Consider the following 24863-nt stretch of genomic DNA (forward strand, 5'->3'; position numbering starts at 1 on the left):
CTGACCGTCTGTGGTTTCATGTGTGTAAAATCTGAGTCTAACTATAATGTCCCTGCAACCTTCGCTTTTTTTAGTTAATTTCACAGTTTCTTTATTTACATAAATTGTACTACAATTTCATTGTTATGTTCGATTTAGTAAAATGCATTTTTACAAGTTTATACATACATTCTATTCACACATTTATTTTTATTATACATTTTAAAAGTAACAATTAACAAATCAGGGTAAGATAACTTATGTAGCTGATGCTCTCCCATTGTATTGGCTGCCAGCCAGGAAACTGTCCCTTAAATTCAGCTTTTGATCTGGGATTCTCATGCTGGTTAGCTATGAATTCATCGGTTTCTGTGTGAATGTGTTGTCTGCAACTCCCCCCAACCCTTATTATGGTTTAGTCCTCCTAACTGTCAGAGAGGAAATCAGTCATTTCTCTAAGAGGTACATTTGTTTTGTTGCAGATGAAGGACAAAATAGCTTGAAATCTGATTAAAGCACCTGCAAACATTTGCAGAATGCAAAGAGAAAATTTCTCCTGGTGTCTTCAATTCTAAACCTTTAATGTTAGAGTTTGCTTCTCTCAAAAATGCAAGCAAATCATCACATGCAGTTTTGCAAACAAGTTGGTGCACCTAAATTTCGGCAAGATACACTTGAGTTCCCCATGAGGATGATAACAGTACTCATTGTTCTCACGTTAGCATGCCATCAAATTAATAAAATTGTACTCAAGCTTCTCATCTTTTCCATGAATTTTTTAACCGTCTTTTGCAGTAGGATAGACAAATTGACACTTGACCTCTGCCTCAGAAAACAGAGCAAATGTGACAAGAAAGCAAGACTTAAAAACACATTTATTGCTCACAAAGTGAATGAGCAATAAAAATGCTTTTAAATCATGTTAACTTGTCACATTTGCTCAGCTTTCAGAGTCAGCGGTCTAGTGCATTTCAGTTAGGTCGTGTAGATGTTTCACATTACTAGACTCCAGGTCTAGTGCAATTTTTATCATTTTTCGAGTGCTGAATATGTTTAACAGCATATGAAAGTCCAGACAAATCACTTTCAAACAGGTGGTGGAATACATACTTTGTCGAATTCTAGTGTCCTCCGAATACAATCCTGATGACCTATACTCTGGTGCAGGTATTTGCACAGGATGGTCATTATACCGACTGCCTACTCCAGTTGGAAATAGTTGAGGAAAATATCGAGCCTCTAAACATTTCTCGTACACACTCATTGGAGCTCCTTTAGCTTCTTTCATCTGATATAAGTGGTATCCCCTATAACCTATTTTGAATGCAGTTGATGGATAATGTAGTGCCTCATATATTACTTGATCTATTTCTATCCACTTTTAAAAACTGTCCTCTTGAAGGCAACATTTCTTCCTCCATTCAACTTCCATGTTCATCAACATCTACATCTTTATATCTTTATATCACAAATTATTCTCTTTAAGATACAATGAAGCTTTCTTCACCATATTTACACCCAGATTCACTAGAATAACAAGAGGTTCTTTCAAATCTCTCTCTATACCCACAGTTTCAATATTGCATTTAATACCTGATGGTAAATACACACATCTACCTTTAAGCCCTTTCTGAAGCTCAGTGGGTGGTAGTTTCCCAGTCCTAGGTTAATATGAACTATTGCTTGAAAAAGATGTATAGATTGTTTGAATATTCCTTTACAAACATTCTGATGTCGAACTTATTGTGAATTACTCTGGCAGGCATTCTGTTGTCCTTTTATTTTGTCATAGCAATACTTGCACATGATCTGGCGAGTCACAAATCAAAACGTTCCTTCACAATTGAATACACTGCAAATTCTAGCCAATTTTCTGTGTTTTTTTCTTCTTTAAACACACATCAGCATTTCGAATTAGGGCCTTGTAATGGATTCGCTGACAAAATATACAAACATAGTTTGGTTTCTCTGTAGAGACAGCATTAAACTTAGGCTACTTTTCGTCTAAAGTTATCAATGCTAATATCTGTGTTGTGTTCCTTTACACCTAAATATACCAACTCCTCATTTTGCCCAGACTGTACTTCAGGAACAAAGAAATGTGAATAAATATCTTCACTAAAATTTTCAACTTCTTATACTGTACCATACGGAAGTGCTTTATTAATTTCTCCTAACTTTTTACAAAGTAAAATCTTCTAACTACATTTTGAATTTTTTAATGATGAACAGCCAACATTTGAAAATGATGAAAATTTATTGTGCACACTTTCCTGTATAGACACGCCAATGAGTGTCATTTTAAATTGATGTATTTCCTCACTTTGCATGGATCTAATGCTTGCAACAGTGCATTTGTCTGCTTCACACTTCTATCTGTAAATTGATGTAGAAAGTTTCTTAATATATCACTTGATTCCTGGTGAATACTACGAATACTACTGCACTCCCATTTACACACAGGGTATGTCTACACCTTCATTGTACTGCTTCGCCTATCTCTTCCTCTACATTTCTAGGAACAATCTCCTCTTTTGCAATGGGAGTAACTTCTTTTACCTTATAGCATAGGCCAGTTGTTTAACTGCATGCACTTATTCATTCTGTTGTATGTAGCTTTCTCGGTACTTGACGTATGCTTCCATTCCCCTTTGAAAATTATACGCCTTCATGTTTCATACAAAATTCTGTCTTACCCTAATTATAAACATTCTCAATTGTATTTCTTTAAATTCTTTATGGATCCTTGTCATATTAGGTGTTTTTATAATATTTTTTGTCTTACATCCTCTCCTTTGTGAGTGGATTGTGAACCATCTCTTTTTATTCCAAGCGCTTTCCACATTTTGCATTTTTTTCCATGTACTGCTTTAACAAACTCCTTAGCTTACCAGCAGCTCTTTTTTTCCCAGCATATTCTCCGCATCATATCCTTTTTTATTCTAACTTTTAGGCACATAGTATTCTTTCTTCAGTTTTTTCTCCTTTGTGTTTTTCTCAGCATTGTAAATCCTCCACTGTAAACACAAGCAGATATCTGCAAAAGCAAATATAGAATACATTTAACTTTATATCAGATACTATTAGATTACATACTATAAGCAAGTGAGTAGCTAGATAAGTGATTATGTCAGTGTGTAAGAGCATGTGTAAGTGTCTGAGTAGGGGTGTATAAATGGGTATTTGGGTGGCTGTAGGGGTGGGTGACTGGGTGGTTGAGTGTATGTGTGAGTGAGTATATCAGTACCTCTGTGGGTGTGTTACTAGATGTGTAAGTATCTGTGTGCTTGTGTTCCTAGGTGTGTTAGTGATTGTATGGGTGTCTAAATGGGTATGCAAGTGGCTGTATGGACTGGTAACTGTGTTAGTGGGTGTTTGGGTGTGTAACTGTGTGTGCAAGTGACTGTTCGTGGTGGATACATAAGCTGTGTTTGGGTGTGTAAGTGCCTCGGCTGCTGTCTGACTGCATGTGCGAGTGTCTGTGAATAGGTATCTGAGTGGCTGTATGGGTGGGTGACTGGGTGTATAACTGGCTTGTATGGGTGTGTAAGTGCATTTGTAACTGATTGAGTACTGGGCACATGAATAGCTGTATAGATGTGAGTGGGTGTGACAGTGCCTGTATGGGTGGGGTGTGTGAATGACTATTTAAGTGGATGTATATGTGAGTAAATGGGTATGTGAATGGTTTCATGGATGTGTGATTGAGTGTGTCAGTCATTGTCTGGCTATATGAGTAGTGGGTACATAAGTGGTTTTGTGGGAGTGTAACTGTGTGTGTAAGTGCCTGCCTGACTGTGTGAGTGGGTGCAAATTACATACTATTAAATTGCATACTAAAGGCAAGCATCCACATCTAATTTCAAACACATTCTTTCATACTGGCTAAATAAAATAACTATATTTTCAGATTTGTGATTCCTCTTCCACCTTCGCTGCTCACTACATCTCTAGTTAATGTTCTCATCTAACTTCCCTTCTATTTTGCCATTCAACTGTAGTATTTAGAAGCTACACATTTTCTTTCAGCTTATGTGCACTCATTGTTTTTTTATATACTTTTTATAGTACAACCTAATTACCTGTAAAATCTCTTTGCTGTTGTCCAACTTTTTTTATATCTGTTTTCCGCAACAAATCTCAAGTCAGAAATCTCTCAATTCTCTTCCACTCAGTACAAAAGTACCAATAATGGCTACCTTTCCCACTGTGCTCTCACCCATACTCTTGTACTAAGTAAATCTAAGAGTGCCTTTCAATTTTTGTTTTTTGTTATACCACTTGTAAATGGTCATTTTTTGTTAACCCTTTCCATGATTCCTGTAAAGAAGCACACTTTGGTAGATCTTTTGTGGATCCGCAGATCCTTGGCAGCACTCAGTGTGCCCCCCCCCCCCAAAGTGTGAATCCAAGGCAGAGCCGCGGATTCACATAACAGCCCTTAAGATCATTCACAATCTGCTGTTAATTTTTTTCATTAATATATTTTTTTTTTAATAGTTTCTATTACAAGACGTGCACTCCCTAATGAACAATTTATGTGCGCCAGTCTGCGTTTCAGTTTCACACTTCAGTCTCTTTTGTTCCCTTCTGCCCACACTGTTTTGGCTCCATTTCCACAGTAGCCATATTTCCAATAGTCTCTGCTACCAGTAGGTCAAAAGTTCACAAGACCTTCCCTCACCAGCATATTAGCTTCACATTAACTGTAGAAGGTGTGAGTGACTGTTTGCAATACCAAGCATATCTCAAACAACATAACCTTTTTTTAGGTCTGTTCCCAACCAAAAGCACACATTCAATACAAAACAACAGCACATTTAATACAAACATATCCTATTACAATTTATATAACTGTATCACTGCCTCTGTGTTTGAGTGGCTGTGTAAGTGGCTATATGGGTGTGTCAATGGGTGTGTTAGTGGGGGTGTGGATATGTAACTGGGTGTGTGTTTGCCTGTGTGGGTGTATGAGTGGTTTTCTGGATCTGTGAATGGGTAAATGGCTGTATCAGTGTGTGATTGGTCGTGTGGGCATGTAAATGGTTCTGTGAGTCTTTGACTGGCTACGTGGTTCTGTAAGTGACTATAAGAAGTGGCTGTATGGGTGTGTGAATGGGTGTCTGAGTAGTAGTGTGGGTGTGTGATGTGTGTGTGTGTAAGAGGGTGTGTGTGTCTGGCTGTATGGGTCTGTGGCTAGATGGAGGTGTTACTGGCTGTATATGTGTGTATGTTGGTGTGTGAGTGCAGATCCATTCCCAGCCAAAAGCACACATTCAATGAAAAACAACAAAACATTTAATACAAACATATCCTATTGCAATTTATGTAACTTTGAGGGTCTGTGAGTGGATGTGTAACTGGTTCTCTGCGTCTCTAAGTGGATGTGTAAGTGGCTGTATGGCTGTGCAAGTGTTTTTCTGTGTCTCAAATGGGTCTGTGTCTAGCTGAATAGGTGTATGAGTGGTTGCGTGTGTGGTGTGGATATGAGGGGTTTTCTGGGTCTGTAAGTGGGTGTGTGAGAGGCTGTATGAGTGTAAATTAGTGTGTAAGTGGTTTCTGGGTCTCTGCCTGGGTGTGTGAGTGGCTGTATGGGTGTCTGAATGGCTTTCTGGTTCTCTCAGTGGGTATGTGAGTACCTGTGTGGGTCTGTGAATGGGTGTGTGAGTGGTATGCTGGGTCAGTGAGTGGGTGTATCAATAACTGTATGAGTGTGTGATTAACTTTATGGGTGTGTGAGCGGTTTTCTGGGTCTGAGTGGGTGTGTAAGTGGCTGTATGGGTGTGCACCTGGATGTGTGTGTGGGTGTGTGAGTGGTTCTCTGGGTCAGTGAGTGGATGTATCAGTGACTGTATGGGTGTGTGAGTGGGTCTGTGAGTGTATGTATTTTTATAACTGGGATCTGGATCCATGGATCCATCGTGGATTCACATAGGGTCCGCGCTGGGCACTGCTTTTCAACAATTTCTTGCCCATGAGGGGTCCCTCACAGCTACCTCTCAACAGTCGCATGGTCTGCTAATATACAGTGGCTTAACAAAACTTCAGGGGAGCCCCTTCGAAGTACACAAAGGGGCTTCCCCTCTCTCCAGACCGGGTCAGGAGCTCTCAGGCCAGTTTCTTACTACCTGTACATACTGCCAAAAGGGGCCCCTGGAGCTAGGGGGCCCCCTACTGTTGGGGCTTTGGGGGCTATTGTTATGCCACTGCTTATATTCCAGTGCTAGTTGATTCCACTTGGGAACCATGTCCTGATTCACAAAATGGCGGCCTGAACTTTTCTCTCAAGTGCAGCCAGCCAATCACAGCATTGCAGTTGGTGCGTGGATCCGCGGATCCACCTTGGTGAAATGTAAATTCATCTTTTTTTCTTTAATAACTCCAAAAATACTGGTCAGTTGTACATCCAATTACAAATAGCACACTTTCTGTACCAAGATCTAACTTTCTGCCAAATTTGGTGTAATTCCGTTCTGCGGTTCGTGCTGTAGTCATTTCTAAAATCCCTACAGGAAATTGCATGGGGAAAACGTGTTTTGGGACCCCCCTTTTTATGGACCCCCGCTTGACGAATCACTCCACCAATTTCCAGACGGCAGCTGAAGTGATTGGCACACTACCTTTGAAAATGTTGTGATGATTAATCAAACGGCGCCAAAGTTATTAGCAAAGCAAAAAATGCTTTTCCTATGGAAACTAGCTCCTAACTATAACTGTCTACTGGGGACCGTGGGTAAGTGGGTGCCTTAATGGCTGTTTGAGTGAATGACTGGGTCTGTAAGTTGCTGTATATGTGAGTGAGTGGCTGTTTGAGTGAGTGTTTAGTTAAGTGAGTTGGTATGAGAGTGACTATGGAAGAGTGAGTGCTGTAGGATTGGCTGTATGTCTGAGTGAGTGGCTGCGTGAGTAGATGTATGGATGTGTGCATGGATATGTAAGTGGTTTGTGGGTGTGTGAGTGGTTGTATGGGTGAGTGAGTGGCTCTGTTGAGAGGCTGTGTGGGTGTGTGAGTGGCTGTATAGGTGAGTGACTGGTCATATGATAGGGCTCTATGAGTGGGTTGATAAAGAGAGAAATTTATGGGTGTGTGTGTGTGGGTGTATGAGTGGGTCTGTGGATGATGTTGAGTGATGTCATTTGAGCTGTCATCAGTGATGTCACTGACCATGTCATGGGTGATGTAATATGTGAAGTCATAAGCTGTGCATTGCAGGGTGTACGTTATAGTCTGAGCCTAACTAGAACGTCCCGGTAACTTTTGGCTTTTTTAGTGAATTTCCAAGTTTTTAAAAATTCTATTTCTTAACTATAGCGCCTCTGTAACCTTTGGTTTCTCAAGTGAATTTGTAAGGTTTTTTAAAATTTTATTTCATAACAGTAACTACTAACCTTTGACACTAGGGGTTGATTGTGATGCCATTCAGAAGGGCTCCAAATCTAATTTGGGGTTGCCATATCCGATTCGGAACCCTTGGTCCTGACCGAATCGTATAAAATTCCCAACAACCGATTACGATGCATGTAAACCGGTAGGGCTGTCCGAATCATTTCTGAAAGGCTTTCGGACAGGTCACGTCTTTCAAAGCCAAATCGTACAGCTCTATGGACTCTGTTTCCGAGCGAGCGATTCCGATAACCGATTCGGACAGCTGTTTCGATTTGGTTTCTCCTGAACGAATCGGCTGCCGGAATGTGTCTTTGGGAGCCCGTAGTAGTCCCCCCTTCACCCGGGGCTCCCAGAATCAGGCCCATGGTGGTACCCAAGGGTCCCCCCCTTTCTAACCATGCACAGTGTGGCAGGCACCTTGGGGTGCCTGCCACAGGGTGCAAGGTTTTCCCCAGCCACCCCTTTCTTCAGTGGGAGCCTGTGTTCTTGTTTGGAACACAGGCTCCCATTGAATTCCGACCAAATTGTATCCGGAAGTATCCAGATACATCGAAATCACTTGGTCGGACTCACCCAATCCGAGACATCCAGAAAGCATTCCGGGACTGATTTGGTAGGAATGCTTTTCAGCGGATATCGTAACGGCCCCTTAGTGTGTGAGTGAGTGCATGAATGTCTCAGTAGGTGTATGAGTGTCGAAGTAGCTTTGTAAGTGGGTGTGAGAGAGTAAGAGTGGCGCTGTAAATGTGTATATGAGTGTCTGAGTGGGTGTGTGAGTCTCTGAGAGGGTCTGTGAGTCTGTGTGTGGGTCTCTGAGTAGATCTGTGAATGGATGAGAGAGACTATGAGCTACTCTGTGAGTGGGTGCATAAGTGTCTAACTGTGTCTGTGAGTCGGTGTACCTGTCTGAGTTGTTTTGTGAGTGGGTACAGGAGTGCCTGAGTGGGCTCTGCTCATTTTCTGCCTTTTCTGCTCACTTCTGAACTTTGTTTCTGCTCTTTTCTGATCTTTAGTCTGCCTCTTTTCACTCGTTTCTCACCTTTATCTTGCCTCTTTCTTCCATTACAAACTTTTATTTTGCCTGTTTCTGCTCATTTCTGGTCTCTGTTTTGCCTCTTTCTGCTCAATGCTGGCCTTTATTTTGCCTCTTTCTGCTAATTTCTGATATCTGTTTTGCTTCTTTCTGCTAGTTTCTGACCTTTATTTTGCCACTTTCTGCTGGTTTTTGATCTCTATTTTGACTCTTTCTGCTCGATTCTTACCTTTATTTTATCTCCTTCTGCTCATTACTCGCTTTATTTTGCCTCTTTCTGCTCCTATATTTCTATTTGTATAGGGGAGGCGGGCTGCATGGCTCTCCTCAGAGGCCATTTTTGCCCCTGGGGACCCCATCCCCCGGGCCTACCTATTATACTGTGGGGAGGAGGCCAAGCGGCCCCTTCCCCGGGGCGATTTCGGCCCCAGGGACCACATACGCTGGGGCCCAGCCATATCCTCTGGGTGCCCCCTGTGTGCAATTGGGATTGAGGGGAGAGCCTCAAGGCCTCTGCGTTCCTAGCCAGATGTTCACCTCATGCAGGAGCCAGCACTTCTGCCGCGGGCAGGGAGCTGCTTTAAATAGCAGCCCCCTGCTTGCATAAGCAATGTTTTCATCTGTTTCCCTGCACGCAGATATGCAGATGAAACCTCCACTTTTGCTGTCTGCAAGCCGGAGCAGATTGACAGCTCTGGCTTGAAGAAAGCGGAGTTATGAGTTACAAACCACCAAGCCAATGCATTCCTAGGTTAACTATCTGGAATGCCCCCAAGATGTCTTTATCAAACCAGACAGCCTTGCTACCTGGTAGCCTGTGACATAATAATCTTTAGTTCGCTCACATGCCTTTATTATCCTGATGAACAATCATGCCACCCAGAGGCTACCTTATATGGGCACAACGTACTCAAATTTTTTTAAACGCAAACATATGGTTTACGAACCCGGTAGCCTTTTCACACCAGACATGATTCCACGGTGGACTAATCAGTGGTCCATTATTAGCTGCAGACTGTTCAATCAAGGCCCTGAGACTAATGTGCATGTTTTGTGCGTGCGTCCAGCATTAATAAACAAGAGGAAAGATCTGATGAGACAACTGCTGATTCAAATGGCATACATTGGTGGAGACAAGCCTTGATCGAATGTCTAAATGGTGACAACATGAACTTAAATCTACCATTAATTAAATTCCTGTCTGAAGCAGAAAAGAAATTAGAAAGTCAATATGCAGATTTTAATATTCCCTGCCTTCTATATAATGCTTTCAGCTGGATATGGATTAATTTGTTTGATGTTCAGCTAATTTTTTTTAAATAGTGTTAAACGCTTTTTTTAACTGAGGTATATGAACCTATGACATGTTTTTATTAGCTATGCATAAAATAAATAACTTGATTTAAATTTGAGGTTGTCACAGCTAATTTACCCCCTATTCCTATCTGCATTCTTGACTTTCCCACAATAGAGTCTAAAACCCGATAGAAAATGATCACTTCCTTATAGTTGACTCTGTCTATTGTGTGCGTTGATAGAAGTAATACTAGGACCACTGTTTGTTCACCTATTGTATATTTAAAGACCTGTGTTCATCGATCCCCCAAGTGAAACGTCTCTCTCAGTCTCTCTCAATATTGATCCCTCCATCTCCTGCCACAGTTACAATTTGATGGTTGGTGGGGGTAAGCTTGGAGGAGTAGTCACTGCTGCTTCCACCCCTCCCCTCCCCTACCCGCATCCAGGTGCCCCTGATATGACATACGTACATTTAATATAAGGGGCAGAATGCTGGAGATGTACAGCCCCTTCCATCTATTCCCAGACACAAAATACATGTTCGGGTGGGCTCGGCCAGGCCCTTGCTGTTATCTCCTTTGCTCCTAGTTGGCTTTTCTTACTTGGGAGGTTTAGCAGAGGTGCCAAGATGTGTGTCCAGAGATCACTCTTCCATGTATACTTAAGACTAATGTCCTCATTTGTTGCAAACAATGTTAAGACAGAAATTTGTTAAACATGTTCATGCAGAAGTTACATGGTCTGACAATTTGTGCTATGCGCCACCAATGTGGCAGTATCAAGGACTAATATGAAAATGATGATTCCCATTCCATGATTTCACATATACGGAAAATAAGCACTGGCAAGGCAAAGGTTTGCCTTGTTTTGATGTCATATGAGCTGAAAAGGAAGGTATACCTGTGATACTCACAGTAGACACAGGGTGAAACCTTTATTCCATGCATGTGAAATTGTGAAGTAGACAATGACTCCATTAACTGCATTAAACATCTTCATCACCTGCGATATATGTTGTGACATGGCACAGCATAACTATCTGCAATATGCCGTGGCCATACAATGATCTTATAAATGCTCCTAAAAGCCAAATCCTACAATTGATGGCACAGGATGATACCTAGAGAAACGACCAGTCTTTAACAAGCACTAGCTCAGACATTTCTAGCCCCTACCTTCTTGTTGTATTGGAACATATACAGTTTTGAATTTGATTTGAGAGGCAGACCTTCCTTTTTTCAATTACTTAATTTAATTTATTGCAGAGATCTGTCTGACTTGTCTGGTAAGACTGTAGCAAACTGCACTTGTGAAGAGTTCTACCACTGAGAAGTGTATGATCTCTTTTCAATGTTTTTTCCAGAAAGAAGAGTTTAGATATCTGAGGCAAGGTGTAGTACTTTGAATACATTAAAAAAACCTGCTTTCTCAAGCCCTGCGCATATTACTGCCTTGTTTCATAGACTCACAATCACTTATCGGAAGTCTGCAGTACTCTGAGTTTGCCTGTCACAGGTGATCAACTGCACATACCAGTGGTGGTGGGACAATAGAGCTGCATAGTAATGATTCACTCTCAATAACTATGTTGTTTTCTCACAGGTTATACATTTGTTGAAGAGTAAGTATCAGTACAGTGAGGACGAAGCAAGCTTCCTTTGTGAAAAGTACCAAACCAAACTCCTCTATGAGACTTTCGATCCGTCTACCGTGAATATTGACAAGCAGCGGGCCATGTACTGGGAAGAAGTGATTCAAGCAACTCGGCCTTCAGAAGTGTCGAAACATATGGCAGCAGAATGCTATGATCTTTGGAAGTCGACACGACTGCAACATGTAACATTAGCTGAGGATACAAGGAACATGCTCACTGAACTTCGGAAAATGTGCCTATTGCTTCTGTTGACTAATGGGGAAAAACATGTGCAGTGGGAAAAGATTGATGCATGTGCCTGCAAGTCATACTTTGATGCCATTGTTGTGGGTGGGGAGCATAAAGAGGAGAAGCCGTCTCCTTCTATATTCCAGCATTGCTGTGACATACTTGGAGTAAAGCCTGAAGAATGTGTCATGGTTGGTGACAGCCTAGACACGGACATTCAAGGAGGGCTCAATGCTGGCTTAAAAGCAACTGTCTGGATCAATAATGCAGTACAAATGGGAAGAAAAGATAACCCCCTCCCTGCACCGGACTTCATCATTCCTTCTGTGCTTGACCTCCCTGCTATCCTAATTTAAGTAGGGAAGAAAATTAAGCTCCGATAACATGCACACATTGTTGGCAAAATTGAAGTTAATTCTCATTTTGGTGTATCACCACGTTACTGGTTTCACACCTTTTTTTCATATAATCTATGTTGCACGTGAAGTTGTTTAAGTGAAGTAGTGGATCAAACATCGTTTGTAATGACCAATTAATAATGTCGATGACCGCAATGAGATTTGAGTACATATTTGATCAGATGAATTGATGCCAAAGTGTTAAGTGCTTTTTTGTATTGTACAACTGAAAAGCAGAGTTACTATTTGATGTTAGTCTTTAGAACAACACTAAAAGAACATGAACAGAAGCAAGCATGCAGATCACCACCTCTCTGCAATCCAACTACCACAGACACCAACCAAACACACGGATTCCACTGCCACCCTACATATTGCTTTCAGTATATTGCTTAGATCAATATAGGACTGATTTTGCATCACGATGACAATGGAAGACCTGGCTGATGTACTTCTGCTACAAGCTGTTCCTCTAGGGAGACAACGTTTGCACTTTTTCCCAAGTCGGCTAGGTGTAGTCCTCCTGCTGCATGCTGAAAATATGCAACTGGTTTAATGTTAAAAGTAAGGTACCCATTTCTCAAATATTTTGTTTACCTTATTTAAGTGTGAGTAGGGTGTTGTGAACATATGCACTAGAAGTTTGCTAGGTTGCCTGAATTTCTTGGTTTACCTCCTGTGATGGGGGAACAAAAATGTTACAAGATGGAAAGTAATGCAGAAAGCAAGGAAAGTACATTGCAATTGAACAAACTAGTAGGATTATAGATTTTCACAACTGTTTAACACGGTCTGTGGAAAAGAGAATACACCACCCTCCATGTTTCATGGGGATTTAGGAGTAATGGAAACTTTGAGATAGCTCTCCGATGCCATTAGGAGGCACTGACACCACCAGGTCAGCGATGCGCTTGGAGCTGTAGTTACGTCATCAGAGCTATAAAGTGCTTTGCCCTGCTCCCTGATGTCAGTTCCAATTTTTCAACACCTTTTGATGGGGGTCTTGACCTTTACGTCACCTCTTGTGAGGAAAACTTTGGGCACTTCAAAAAGGTGTTGTTGCATTGATGAGGATATGTGATATGTCTCCAATGAAAAGATTATGTTTGATGTCATGTTGTTGGTGTTATGGTCATATGTTCATCTATAACCTACACGACAACTGGTCGTAGGTTCTAGGCGTAACATGTTGTTGTGTGCTTTTTGCCTCCAAATGCACCCTAAGGCAATCCAGGAGTGCAAAGCGAAACTGTTCACGGCTTGTACTGAGGAAGACAGTAGTAGTTGTTGGAGTAGAAAGTCAAGGTTCTCGTCACGGGTGAGGTCGAGGTCACTTTCTCTCTCCTCACCATCTTCAAAGTCTTCTATGTAGAAGAGGTGGCATAAGATAAAGAAACACACTGCTTCTTCAAGAAGATCAAAATCAAAAGGTAAGTCATCCCCAGTTTCATCGCCTCCAGTACCTGAACTAGTGGAGGTTTTATTTCAGTTGCAGGCTGCTCCAGTCTCTGGTGCCATCTTCAGCTCTGCCTCCACCATTTGTTCTAGCTCTGACTCCAACATACACAGAGTTCACGATCAAGGGTACAGATCCATCCTCTCCTTGGAAGCCATGACGGATGTTTTTAGCTGGGCAGCAGTCACCTCTGGAGCGCCCCAGCCTCCATAGGACTCAATTTGGTACTTTCCCCTGAATCCACATGTCCCTTTAGTGCCATTCGGCGGCTACCAAGTCTGGCTCCCCTGTTGCCGCTGACCCTGTCGCGCCTCCAATGCCAATCTTAGTACCGCTATCGAAGTGGATCCTGGCACTACTATCAACTCCTTTGGTGCCATCTCTAGCTCCATCGCCATTGGCAGAAACCCCCGATATCTACTATTGACCTAATGCTGGCTGTTAAAAAATATCCATACTTCGAAGTGAATTTCAACATCTTCTAGAGGACAGACAATACCAGGAGGCTATTCGTATTTTTTTCGGATTAGAATCAGATCAGCAGTCTCCAGAATATCAAGGGGATGGTTATGGCACTGACTCTGATTTAGACCTGATGTCGCTACAAGAAGCACGTGGACTGGCCACCTCCCCTGGAATAGATATTGACCCGGTCTCTGGACCGGACCCACTTCAGATTACTTCCTTTCATTCATTGCTAAAGAAAGCTGCTGACTTATTTCAGCTACCACTTCCAACAGTGCAGTATAAACATAATATTCTTATGAAAATATTGCAGCCAACACCAGCCTCAATTGAGCCTCTCTTATGACTTTATGAAGTCCTCATTGAGGCTGTAAAGGACCCATGGTCCAAACTGTCTTCTTCTCCAGCTATTTGTAGGACAATAGCATGTCGCTAGAAACCAGATCTGAGAGATCATTCTTTTCAATCTGTACACCCTCGTTGGAACATCTGGTGGTCAAGTCGTTATCCATGTCACAACTTAATCCTCGTGCTTTTCCTACTCACCCACCGGGCAGGAAATTTTAAAAAAAAGTGGAAGTGGTAAGAAAGAAAGCAGTCTCAATGGGAAGCGTAGTCTTGCTACCTTTAAATGCTGCTTGTTTACTAGGACATCATACCCACAAACTTTGACATGGCAGCCCCAGTATTTCTGAACCTTCCCGATCATCTTCGAGCTCATTTTGCAAAGGTTGTCCAAGATGGGCAAGATGCTTTGTGTCATATTATAAAGGCTGGTTCCATGGCTACACGCTAATGAGCTCCTCCATAGTCATGCCTGGCTACACTTCATTGGATTAGATCTAATAACTAGCTATTCATTGACTATGTAGGCAATAAAAAGGGAAATGTGGTTCATAAACTCTTACTGAATGGATTATCTTGTGTACCAACATCTGTTATGCACTGGCAAAGAAAGAGCTGTCTGAGGATATTGGATCACACTCCACTATAGTGAAGTTATCTACAGCTGTGTTATCCAGGGGAGTGCCGGTTGCAGACATTGCAAAGCAGCAACATGGTCTTCCCTCCACATCTTTGCCAAACATAACTGTTTGAATTCGGATTGGAGGAGGGATGGGAATTTTGGCCTTTCCATCCTGCAGGATTTCCTTATACGAGTTTTCTTCAGACCCCTCTACTAAGAGAGCATTGCTTGAGATTCTATTTAAAAAAGAGGACTCACCAAATAGAAGTATCTACCAGAAGAAAAATGTACTTACCTTTGGTAATGATCTTTATGGTACATACTCTTATCTTTCTCACCGATCATGCCACCTCCCTGTTCTGAAGAAAACTTTACCATAATATAATAAGATACCCCCTTAGGTGTTGCACTACATTTGAATCTCAAATCAAATGAAATGGGGAGTCAGAAGCAACAGTTCTTAGTACCCTCCGCTTCCAATGTTCTAACAACCTATATTGTAGGAGAAATAACTCTTGTGACTGAACCTCTCTAGTACCTCCTTTAGAAAAAATGGAAAGGGGTGGGCTAATTGGTTTTATGAAAAGACCCTCACTCACCAGTAGCACTGGTGGCATGCTTCATTCTCGTGTCCTCACCCAATACCCCCAGTGTGTATGCGTGGGCTCGGCGCCGTTGATTTAGCAGAGCTATTTTTATAGGATGCCCTGGCATCTATGTTTATAATTGACTACAGGTTTCCCCTATTTATTTGATGATTTACTTTATTCAGGGTACTTTTGGCCAGATTAAAAGCATAAAAAGATGCCCTCAGAGTATTCAAATTATTCCAAAATCCAAGGTAGACATGTTTCAGCCAATAAAAATTGCCTGGTAAGGTGGTATGGCTTTCTTTAGGACCGAGATGAAAAAGATCCCTAAATACTTTTATCTACCCAACACTATTTGTGAGCCATTTTGGCTATGGCAATTTCACATGTCTATTTAATGCATGCCAATACAAACCATACAAAGGAGACTTCCCTCAGTATTGTATCTGAAAAGATACATCAAAAGATGTCGGTTACAACTCTTACTTACTGTCACTTCAAACTGTGATCACTAGTGGAGCACTCTGCACACAGCAATAGTGGGGTAAATGTTCATCAGCTTTTTCACTTTCATTTCACATAGTAAGGGAAATCACGCACTGCCCGAATGCTGAGGTAAGAACAAAAATAAGTTTCACATTAGTGCTATACACTTTTGTGTGATAAACCATGCAGAAATATCAAATCTTAGGAACTACATTTGTTAAGTATGTGTTGGACTTAGCCTTTTTTCTGCAGGGTCATCCCAACCTTTTGCTTTCACCCTCTGGTTTTCTGAACCTGTGTTTGTTGGCTTTTGGGACTCTGTGCACTTTAGCACTGTTCACCAGTCCTAAAGTACTTGTGCTCTTTTTTTAAAACATGGTAAAATTGGCTTATACCCAATTAGCATGTTTAAGTTACATGCAAGTCCCTAGTAAAGTGGTACTATGTGCCCCTGGGTTTTGTCAATTAAATGCTACTGCTGGGCCTGAAGCACAGATTGTGCCACCCACTTGGGTAGTTCTGTAAATATGTCTCAGGCCAGCCTTTGCAGCCTGTGTGTGCAATTTCAAGCGTTCATTTCGACCTGTCAAATAAAATTTTGCCAGGCCCAAACCTTCCTTTTTAGGTCTCGCGAGCCAAAGGCTCGAAGAGACATTTTATATGTGGGCTTCTCAAAGTGCTGCCGTGGCCTAAAGCTACAGTGCACGTGAACGTGCACGCGCGCAGCGCCATGTGTCTTTCCTCCGTAGCGATCGTAATCACGATCACTTTCACTTTCGCGGGCTCCTCTGTTGCTGACATTCCCCCCTCCCTTCTCACCCAGCCCTTCCTGTTTTTTATTTACAAGCACTACGCTTTGGAACTTTACTACCTAAGCGGAAAGGAAGAATTCGGCGTGTCAGTGTAATAAATATTGTAGCGACGAGGTACACAAATACGGTCCAAAATGTAATTTATTTCCTTGAATGTACAACCCGGATGTGATCTTGCATACATTATCAGCACGAAGCTCGTCAAGAGCACCGCGCTGTTAATTATACATAATCAGCACGGTGCTCGGCATGAGCGCCGCGCTGTTAACGGTTTCAATGCTGCTCAGTTCACTCCGGGTGCGCTGACAGAGCAGAGAGCTACCGTGGTGTGTCTGAAGCCACTGTGTTCCAAGAGTGTAGAGGCAGTCGAGGAGACGCTGTCCAGATGGGGCATCTTCAAATGTTGAACCAGGAAACTCGACTTCAAATCTTGGCTTCCACACATTCGGTCAGTGTGTGATCCTGAGCTAATCACTTTATCTCGAGAACCCTTCCGTTCCTCTTTTCTGCCAAAATTGCGAGGCCTCGTGGTTTAGCAAACTGCCTGTGTCAAAAGGTGTTTGAACAACTGGTTTCCTAGGCAACGACTCAGTGTTTATTGTTCAAATTTTCTGTCTGCTTCTGCCATCTTCACTGTTCGGTCACTACTGAACCAGTATCCCCTGGCATCCTCTGCATGCCAGCCAGCCCTGCCCTGTCCCTTCCACTAGATACAGGAAAGAGTTGGTAATCGACCGCAGGCCGGCTCTATTGCACATACAGCTGCAGAGGCGCTAGGCTAGGAGGCATGGCGCTGGCGCTATGAAGCTACAGCAGAAAAGATGTAATCACCGGATTTTACAGTGAGCAGTCACCCCAAGAGAGAGCAGAAGCGCATAAAGGTGCGCAGCATCCCTCGATCCCAAACAGGAGCATCCGAAGACTGCCATTTTAATCACAACATTTTTTACGTTTCCACATGGTGTTGTAGAATGTCTATAGCGCTTTATGCTCTTGAAGGGGCCTCAGGGCGCACGAAGTACATGTGGTTTCTAGCATCTCTCAGCAACCATTAATAATTCTGTAATTTGAATGTTCATTGTATGTCAAGGGCACCATAAATTATATTTCACATTTAGAGTAAGACACCCAGATGGAAGGAGGACCGAGTCCTGCTCTTTTCAAACCTTCTGTGGAAACTGAACAGCAGTTAAGTTTGCTCTGTTAGAAAATGCCCTTGGTAGGTGTTAGAAGGCGACCTCAGAGGGGCCCGGAAGGGGCCCTGACTGTCCTGAGACCCACCCTCGAGGTATCGTAGCCGGGCACTGGCGGGAGACTCCTCAGGGGAGGAACCTCGTATCTAGGATCGCACACTCGGCACCACACGACAGAGAGACACCACACGAGAAGTTCTTAAGAGCAAATCTTTATCAGATCGGAGTGGTAGGATCTTTATGATCAGCCAGGCAAAATATATACAAGTAGAGCGCGGGCTCGCAAAGTCTTGGAGAGGGGTTAGGAGGTAGCGGGACAGTCTTTGGGGATATGGATCAAATGCAGGAGCGTACCCGGTGCGCAGCTCACAATCCTCGAGCTGGGGGATACGCTGTTGTCGTGGGGTCCGGCAGGACCAAGAGAGTCTGTGGGAGCCGCGAGTCACTCAGCAGGCTCGAGTACAAGTTCGGAGGTCTTACGATCTTCAGGGAGCCGTGAGTCACTCAGCAGGGCTCAAGCACAAGTTCGGAGGTCTTACGATCTTCAGGGAGCCGCGAGTCACTCAGCAGGGCTCAAGCACAAGTTCGGAGGTCTTACGATCTTCAGGGAGCCGCGAGTCACTCAGCAGGGCTCAAGCACAAAGTCCGGAGGTCTTACGATCGACAGGGAGCCGCGAGTCACTCAGCAGGGCTCAAGCACAAGGCGAATCTGCCGGACAGTCCCAGAGCACCCTTTGTTATAGAGCGACTCCTCTTTGATGTTCGGAGTCTGTGCAGGCAGGGGTCTTGTCACCTGGGGTCGCTTGCTGGGGGTTTCCTGCCATTGTCCTTTGATCCTTTCCGGGCCGGGTCGGGAGGAGTCCCAGACACCCAGCAGGCGTGGAGCCAGCCCTCGGGGAGGCCGGCGGGTCGATCGAAACCCACCTTCCCAGGGAAGCGCAGAGGTGTGATGGAAACTGCTCCTCCCTCTCTCATCCCAAGGGGAGCGCGATGTCCTCCAGCCGGAGTGGCGCCTATAGGCTAGGGTCGCGCTGGGGCCGGGCGGCCATCTTGGTGCATGAAGTGGGCACGCGGGCCCGGGATGGCCGAAGGAGGAAGGCCACGGACGGGGGAAGTCCGGGTCGGGGGTGTGTGTTCTGGTGGGAAGGATCGGCTAGGCCGTGGGCTCGGGGCTGGTGTGAGGTGCAGGGGTCAGGTCTGACTACGTTACGAGGGCCGGGTCTAACAGTAGGTGGAAGTTTTTTTTGTTGTAAAATAAGGCTCTATTTGGATGTAAACAATCTCTGCTTTGTTATGGTATGTATTTTACATGTGCACACTTTTTTTCTTTTGTTGCGTTTACGATGTTTTTAACAGTCTAAAATGGTTATATGCAGATTTTACTTTTCACTTGGGTTCGTCCCATTTCTATTGCCACGCGATTCTACTAGTATAAGCACAGCATAGCGATCTCCCGGCGGAGTTGCGGTATTGTTTGTCTTCATTAGCGTAAATTGGGGTTTGTGTGCATGTTGCAGTACATGCAGCAGTACATTTGTTCCCACTCTCTCCTCCCCCTTTCGTCTTGAGAACCATAAAATGCTGCAGTTTACTTTATCTGGGTGACTGCAATGCAATGTATTTTCTTACCTTATTGCGGTGATTTGTGCAAGTGATACTGTCATGGTGGTGACACATGCATGTGGTGGTTACGTGGCAATGTGACGTGTTTGTGATGACATTTGTGACGGTGTATTTTTTATGTGTAATGCTGTGTTCTCCCGTGACTTGTTTTTCTTTTGACTGCTCCTGGCTGTGTGCTTCTGGTTCTGATCCTCACCCCTCTCCCTAAGGGTTAGCAAGAGCACGTCACTTGAGGGAACAATATATCACTTAGCAGTGCCAGCCCACAGAGGCATTTCGTGGCGGGCACCGGTAGTCTGATCACAAGCATCTGCAATGCAACAGGCCTCGCATTTACGCGAGTTTGAGCTATTGGTACTGTAAATGACAGTGCCTTTTATTTATGTTTTGGTTTTAAAAACATAAATAAAAGGCATTGTCATTTACAATACCAATAGCTCAAAGTAGCGTAAATGCGAGACCTATTGCATTGCAAATGCTTGTTAATACATATGTTGGGTGCGCCCTAAATAGCCCATAGGGCAGGTTGTGTTGTAATTAAAAAGCTGGGTATATAATTTAAAGTTTTACATGTCATGATAGTGAAAAACTCTCAATTTTGTTTTTCACTATTACAAGGCCTACATCTCCCTGACATTTAGACCTGGCAAAATAAACCTTTTGCCAGGCCCAGACCTTCCTTTTTAAATCAAATACGTCACCCTTTAGGCCTTGGACAGCTCATGAGGGCAGGGTGCAGTGTATTTAAAACGTTGGAAATGTACTTTTTTGTTTTACATGTCCAGATAATGAACAACTCAAATTCGTTTTTCACTTCTGCAAAGCATGCCTCCCCAATAGGATAACATTTGAGTTTCCTTATTACATTTAGGGCCAGATGTACGGCCATTGGATTTAACGCCTCGCAAATTGCAAGGCGCTAAATCCAATGTACAACAGTGTGTTTAAAACTGTTTGCGATTCCCAATGGGGTTGCAAATTGCGAGGCTCATGAATATTAATAAGTCTCTCGCAATTTGCGAGCCCATTGGGAATGACAGGCCCTTCCAGGGATGGTGGCCTGTTGGGCTCAGCAGACCACCATGTCTGGAACTGCTTTCAAATGAAGCAGTTTTTTTTTCCTCAAAGGAAAACGGGAGGCATTTAAAAAAAGAAAAGGGGACTCCCTATTTGACTCTTGAAGTGGGTGGTAATTTGCGAGTGTTTTGCGACCACAATTGCAGTCGCAAAACATTTGTACATGAGTTAGAGAATCACTATTTAGAAGGAAACACCCCTTGCAAATAGCTAATCTCTAAACACATTTTTTTGCGAGTCGCAATTCATTTGCGACTCACAAAATTGTGTTAGTACATGGCCATTCCAATCTTAGCATTTGCAAACGGGTCGCTAACCCATTGCGCCTGCTAAATTTGGACGTACATCTGGCTGGAATTTCCAAATGGAAACAGGTCCCCAATTCATGTTTGGTGTCTTTGGAATTTTAATGAACAATTCTTTCATATGATGAAGTCTATTTTTAAATTGCAATTTTGAAAATTTAACTTTTCCTGCCTTAGCCATTTGGTGCCTGCAGCCTGTCTCTGGTTCACAATACTGAGTGTATCTGGGCTTTGTGTATTCCTCCTAGACAGCCACACACAATAGAGTTGTTAGGTGTGCCTAGATGGACCATCACTGGAAGGATGGGAGGGCGGAACCCTACTCACACTTGAATAGGCTGAGTCCTGGCTCCAATAAAAGGGCTGCATACCCCCTGCAGTTAGTCTGTAGCCAGGATAGGTAAGGCGGGATGCCTGGGGACTTCTAAGGGAATTTCTAGAATCTTCTCCCACCTTCCAGAGGAAGGGCACCAGGTATAAATATTGGACCTCAAACACCACCTATTCAGTACACCTCTGGACCTGTGGATACTCTGCCAGGAAAAAGGACTGCCACTCTGCTGGACTGGTGCCATGCTGGACTACTGCCTTGCTGGCTTGCTGTGCTGACCTCTTGCCTTGCTGTGCTGACCTCTTGCCTCGGTGAGAATGACTGCACCTGCATCTGTTTAACCCAGAACACCAAAGTGACTCCAAGTGCTAATTATCAGGCCTCTTGACTAGAGCCTCAGGGACAGAAGGCTTCAACAACCTTGACTCCAATTCCTGAACTGTGCCATCTGTGAGTCCAACCCTGCCACACTAGTATTGGACCCATGGAAGTGGGCCTGAAGGTATTCTGACAGCCCATCTGTGGATCCAGCAGAACCGGTGCATTTCCCCTGCTCCACGGCACAAACCCGAGCAGAACTGACACATTGCCTCTGCTGCAAGGGTTCTCCTGATGCAAAGGCCTCTGTATTAACCCCCGCAACCGCTTCGGAACCGCCACCTGTGCGAAGCTTTACCAACGCAGGCGTTTGCACATCTTGTCGACAACAGACTCGAAGAAGCTGCAGGTTTTCGTATCATAGCCTTGCAGTTCTTCTCAACTGATTCATCTTCTCGACTATCTGATGCTTCCTCAATGCCAGACTTCGCATCGCAAGCCCTCGTCGCCAGGATCCTCAATGGCGAAGCATCTCACTCCTTGGAGCTGACTCATCGCCTCAACTGTGCAGCGCCTCCTTTTATCACTCCTCAAAATATGATTTAAGGTACTTTTGTTCAGCTGGACTAAATGAGTTGTAGCAAGCCCACGCTTCATCACGGTTGGCCCCAACTTACTACTTTTCCCGGTCCGGCGCAACCAAATATCCACAATTGACACTGTGCTTTTTGGTGCTATTTTCCACTGAAATATTTTATATTGCATATCTCAGGTTCTACTGATTGGATTTTTGTTGTTTTGGTCTTGTTTTATTTATCCCCAGAAATACAGTCCTGATGAGACCCAGTATCTAGAGCGGGTCGAAACGCCGTCGACAATATATAAAGAGACAGCTTTGACTGAATTATTGTAAATTGTATAAAATCTGTCCTTATAATTTTCCAATAACCTTTTTAAGTCTTTTTTCACTCTGTCACATAATAAGAGGTTATGGTTCTTTCACTTGGGGTCACAAATCACTGTTAATGTTAGGAATAAATGTATCTTTTTGTATATGGATAAGAAGTCTGTGACATAGACATTGTATATTAAATAAACCTACCTCGGCTGAGGTTTGGTATATTCCGGAAGGAAAAAGGTTTTGTGTGGGCTTATTGTGAATATTATTATTTGAGTGATATTGCATTTCTCACTAGGTCATTTTTTATATTTATGTTTGTGATTGATTCAAAGCAACGACTGATGTTGCACATGATAGATCAATGTTTATAAATGAGTTCCTTGTGAATATTGTTTTTTGTACTTTGTACTTACCTGGTTCACAGGGACATAAGGGTTGCACTTGTTACTTAGAATGTCCATTCTACACCTGCACACCAATGCTTGTTGGTTTCATGCCACTATAGACCTCATGTATGAGCAGACACTGAGGGATACAGGGATGGGCTGAGGGCCACTAGAGACAAGGTCTACGCAAAACACATGGTGGAGCTTTGTCAAACTGTGGCGTGCCCCTTTGACCTTACCTTCTTAAATGCAACCTGGTGGTTTCACTTGAGCACAGTGGACATCTTACTTCAAAAAGCCCCCTTTCCTCCTATACGGTGCTTGCAGGGGTGTAGCTTGGTCAGTAAGATTGAGGGGGTGTGAGCAACAGATTTACAGACCATCACGGTGGCATATCATGTCAAAATACACAATATGACAAGCAGGGTGCATGAGAGGGGCTTAAGAGGCAGTGGAAAGGGATAGGAATACAGCTTAATAGGAGTACTAAATGAAAGAAACACAATATTTGTAAAATATTTTATTTTCAGTTTTTTAGGGCTTTCAAAATAGAGATGAGTGAGAGAGTGTGTGTGTTTTTGTCAGTGTTGTATGCAAAAATCCCAGGTGAATTCCGACAGACACCTCACCATACCTGACTGAAGGCACCTGTACCCAACTATTCATTCAAAAATACATTTATAAGGGGGTGTAACACCCCCAAAAATACCCTGAAGCTAAGCCCCTGGGTTCTTGCGAATGCTTTCACCAAACTGTGAGAAGATGTAGTTGGAAACGACACACTACCCCAATGGCCATTCCAAGTGCAGACTACAGGTTTTCTTGTGCTAAGGGGGACGTGTTCACCTGATCCTGACCATATCTTCTTATAGGCGGAGTCAGAACTTGCCTGTTGTGTTGTGAGACTGTCATGCCGAGACCCTTCCATGGCATACCTTAAGTCTTTTCTTCTGGCACATTTGCATGATGACATGTTCTGAATATGTGTACAGTTTCGTGACCAGGGTCTTATTTATGAAGGCCCTGCAGCAATTTTACGCCACTGTTTCGTCACTTTTTGTGACGTAGCGGAGGCATAAACAATGCGCCATGTTGCGCCATATTTACAAGATAAAAACCAAAGGAAATGATGGACGGAGTGTTGAACATTGCAAGCACTCACCCCCAGTCAACTGATCTGGGTTTAATCCATCACCGTTCTTTAGCCCACTCTGCCACCCCAGTTCAGACATGGCCATATGCAAATCAGTCTGACCCTGTGCCTCATGGGAACAGTCCAGCCCGAACTGCCAAGCCATGTCTTCCCTGGACCGGAAACAAGCTTCCTAGGACCGGTTTCTGGCATTTCAGCCGTCTTCAGCCAGGCTTGCTTGAATCCAGTGGCAAAGTGAGCAAGGGACTCACGTCTGAGCATACCCTGCCAACTTATGGGGAACAAAGCAAAAACCAAAGGAAATGATGGACGGAGTGTTGAACATTGCAAGCACTCACCCCCAGTCAACTGATCTGGGTTTAATCCATCACCGTTCTTTAGCCCACTTTGCCACCCCAGTTCAGACATGGCCATATGCAAATCAGTCTGACCCTGTGCCTCATGGGAACAGTCCAGCCCGAACTGCCAAGCCATGTCTTCCCTGGACCGGAAACAAGCTTCCTAGAACCGGTTTCTGGCATTTCAGCCGTCTTCAGCCAGGCTTGCTTGAATCCAGTGGCAAAGTGAGCAAGGGACTCACGTCTGAGCATACCCTGCCAACTTATGGCGAACAAAGCAAAAACCAAAGGAAATGATGGACGGAGTGTTGAACATTGCCAGCACTCACCCCCAGTCAACTGATCTGGGTTTAATCCATCACCGTTCTTTAGCCCACTCTGCCACCCCAGTTCAGACATGGCCATATGCAAACCAGTCTGACCCTGTGCCTCATGGGAACAGACCAGCCCGAACTGCCAAGCCATGTCTTCCCTGGTCCGGAAA

The 24863-nt window shown here is 43.6% G+C and overlaps 1 protein-coding gene across 1 annotated transcript in view; it reads left to right on the forward strand.

Moving 5' to 3' along the window:
* LOC146821170 (N-acylneuraminate-9-phosphatase-like) overlaps positions 1-12416 on the forward strand; it is an 80453-nt gene extending 68037 nt beyond the window's left edge. The window contains exon 3 of the mRNA XM_085609330.1: positions 11301-12416. Coding sequence (XP_085465456.1) covers positions 11301-11936 — 636 coding nt within the window. The 3' untranslated portion in view covers positions 11937-12416. The remainder of the gene's footprint in view (positions 1-11300) is intronic.
* Positions 12417-24863: the final 12447 nt, after the last annotated feature.

The sequence above is a fragment of the Triturus cristatus genome, chromosome 6 (assembly GCF_964204655.1).
Source record: "Triturus cristatus chromosome 6, aTriCri1.1, whole genome shotgun sequence".
Taxonomy (NCBI): domain Eukaryota; kingdom Metazoa; phylum Chordata; class Amphibia; order Caudata; family Salamandridae; genus Triturus; species Triturus cristatus.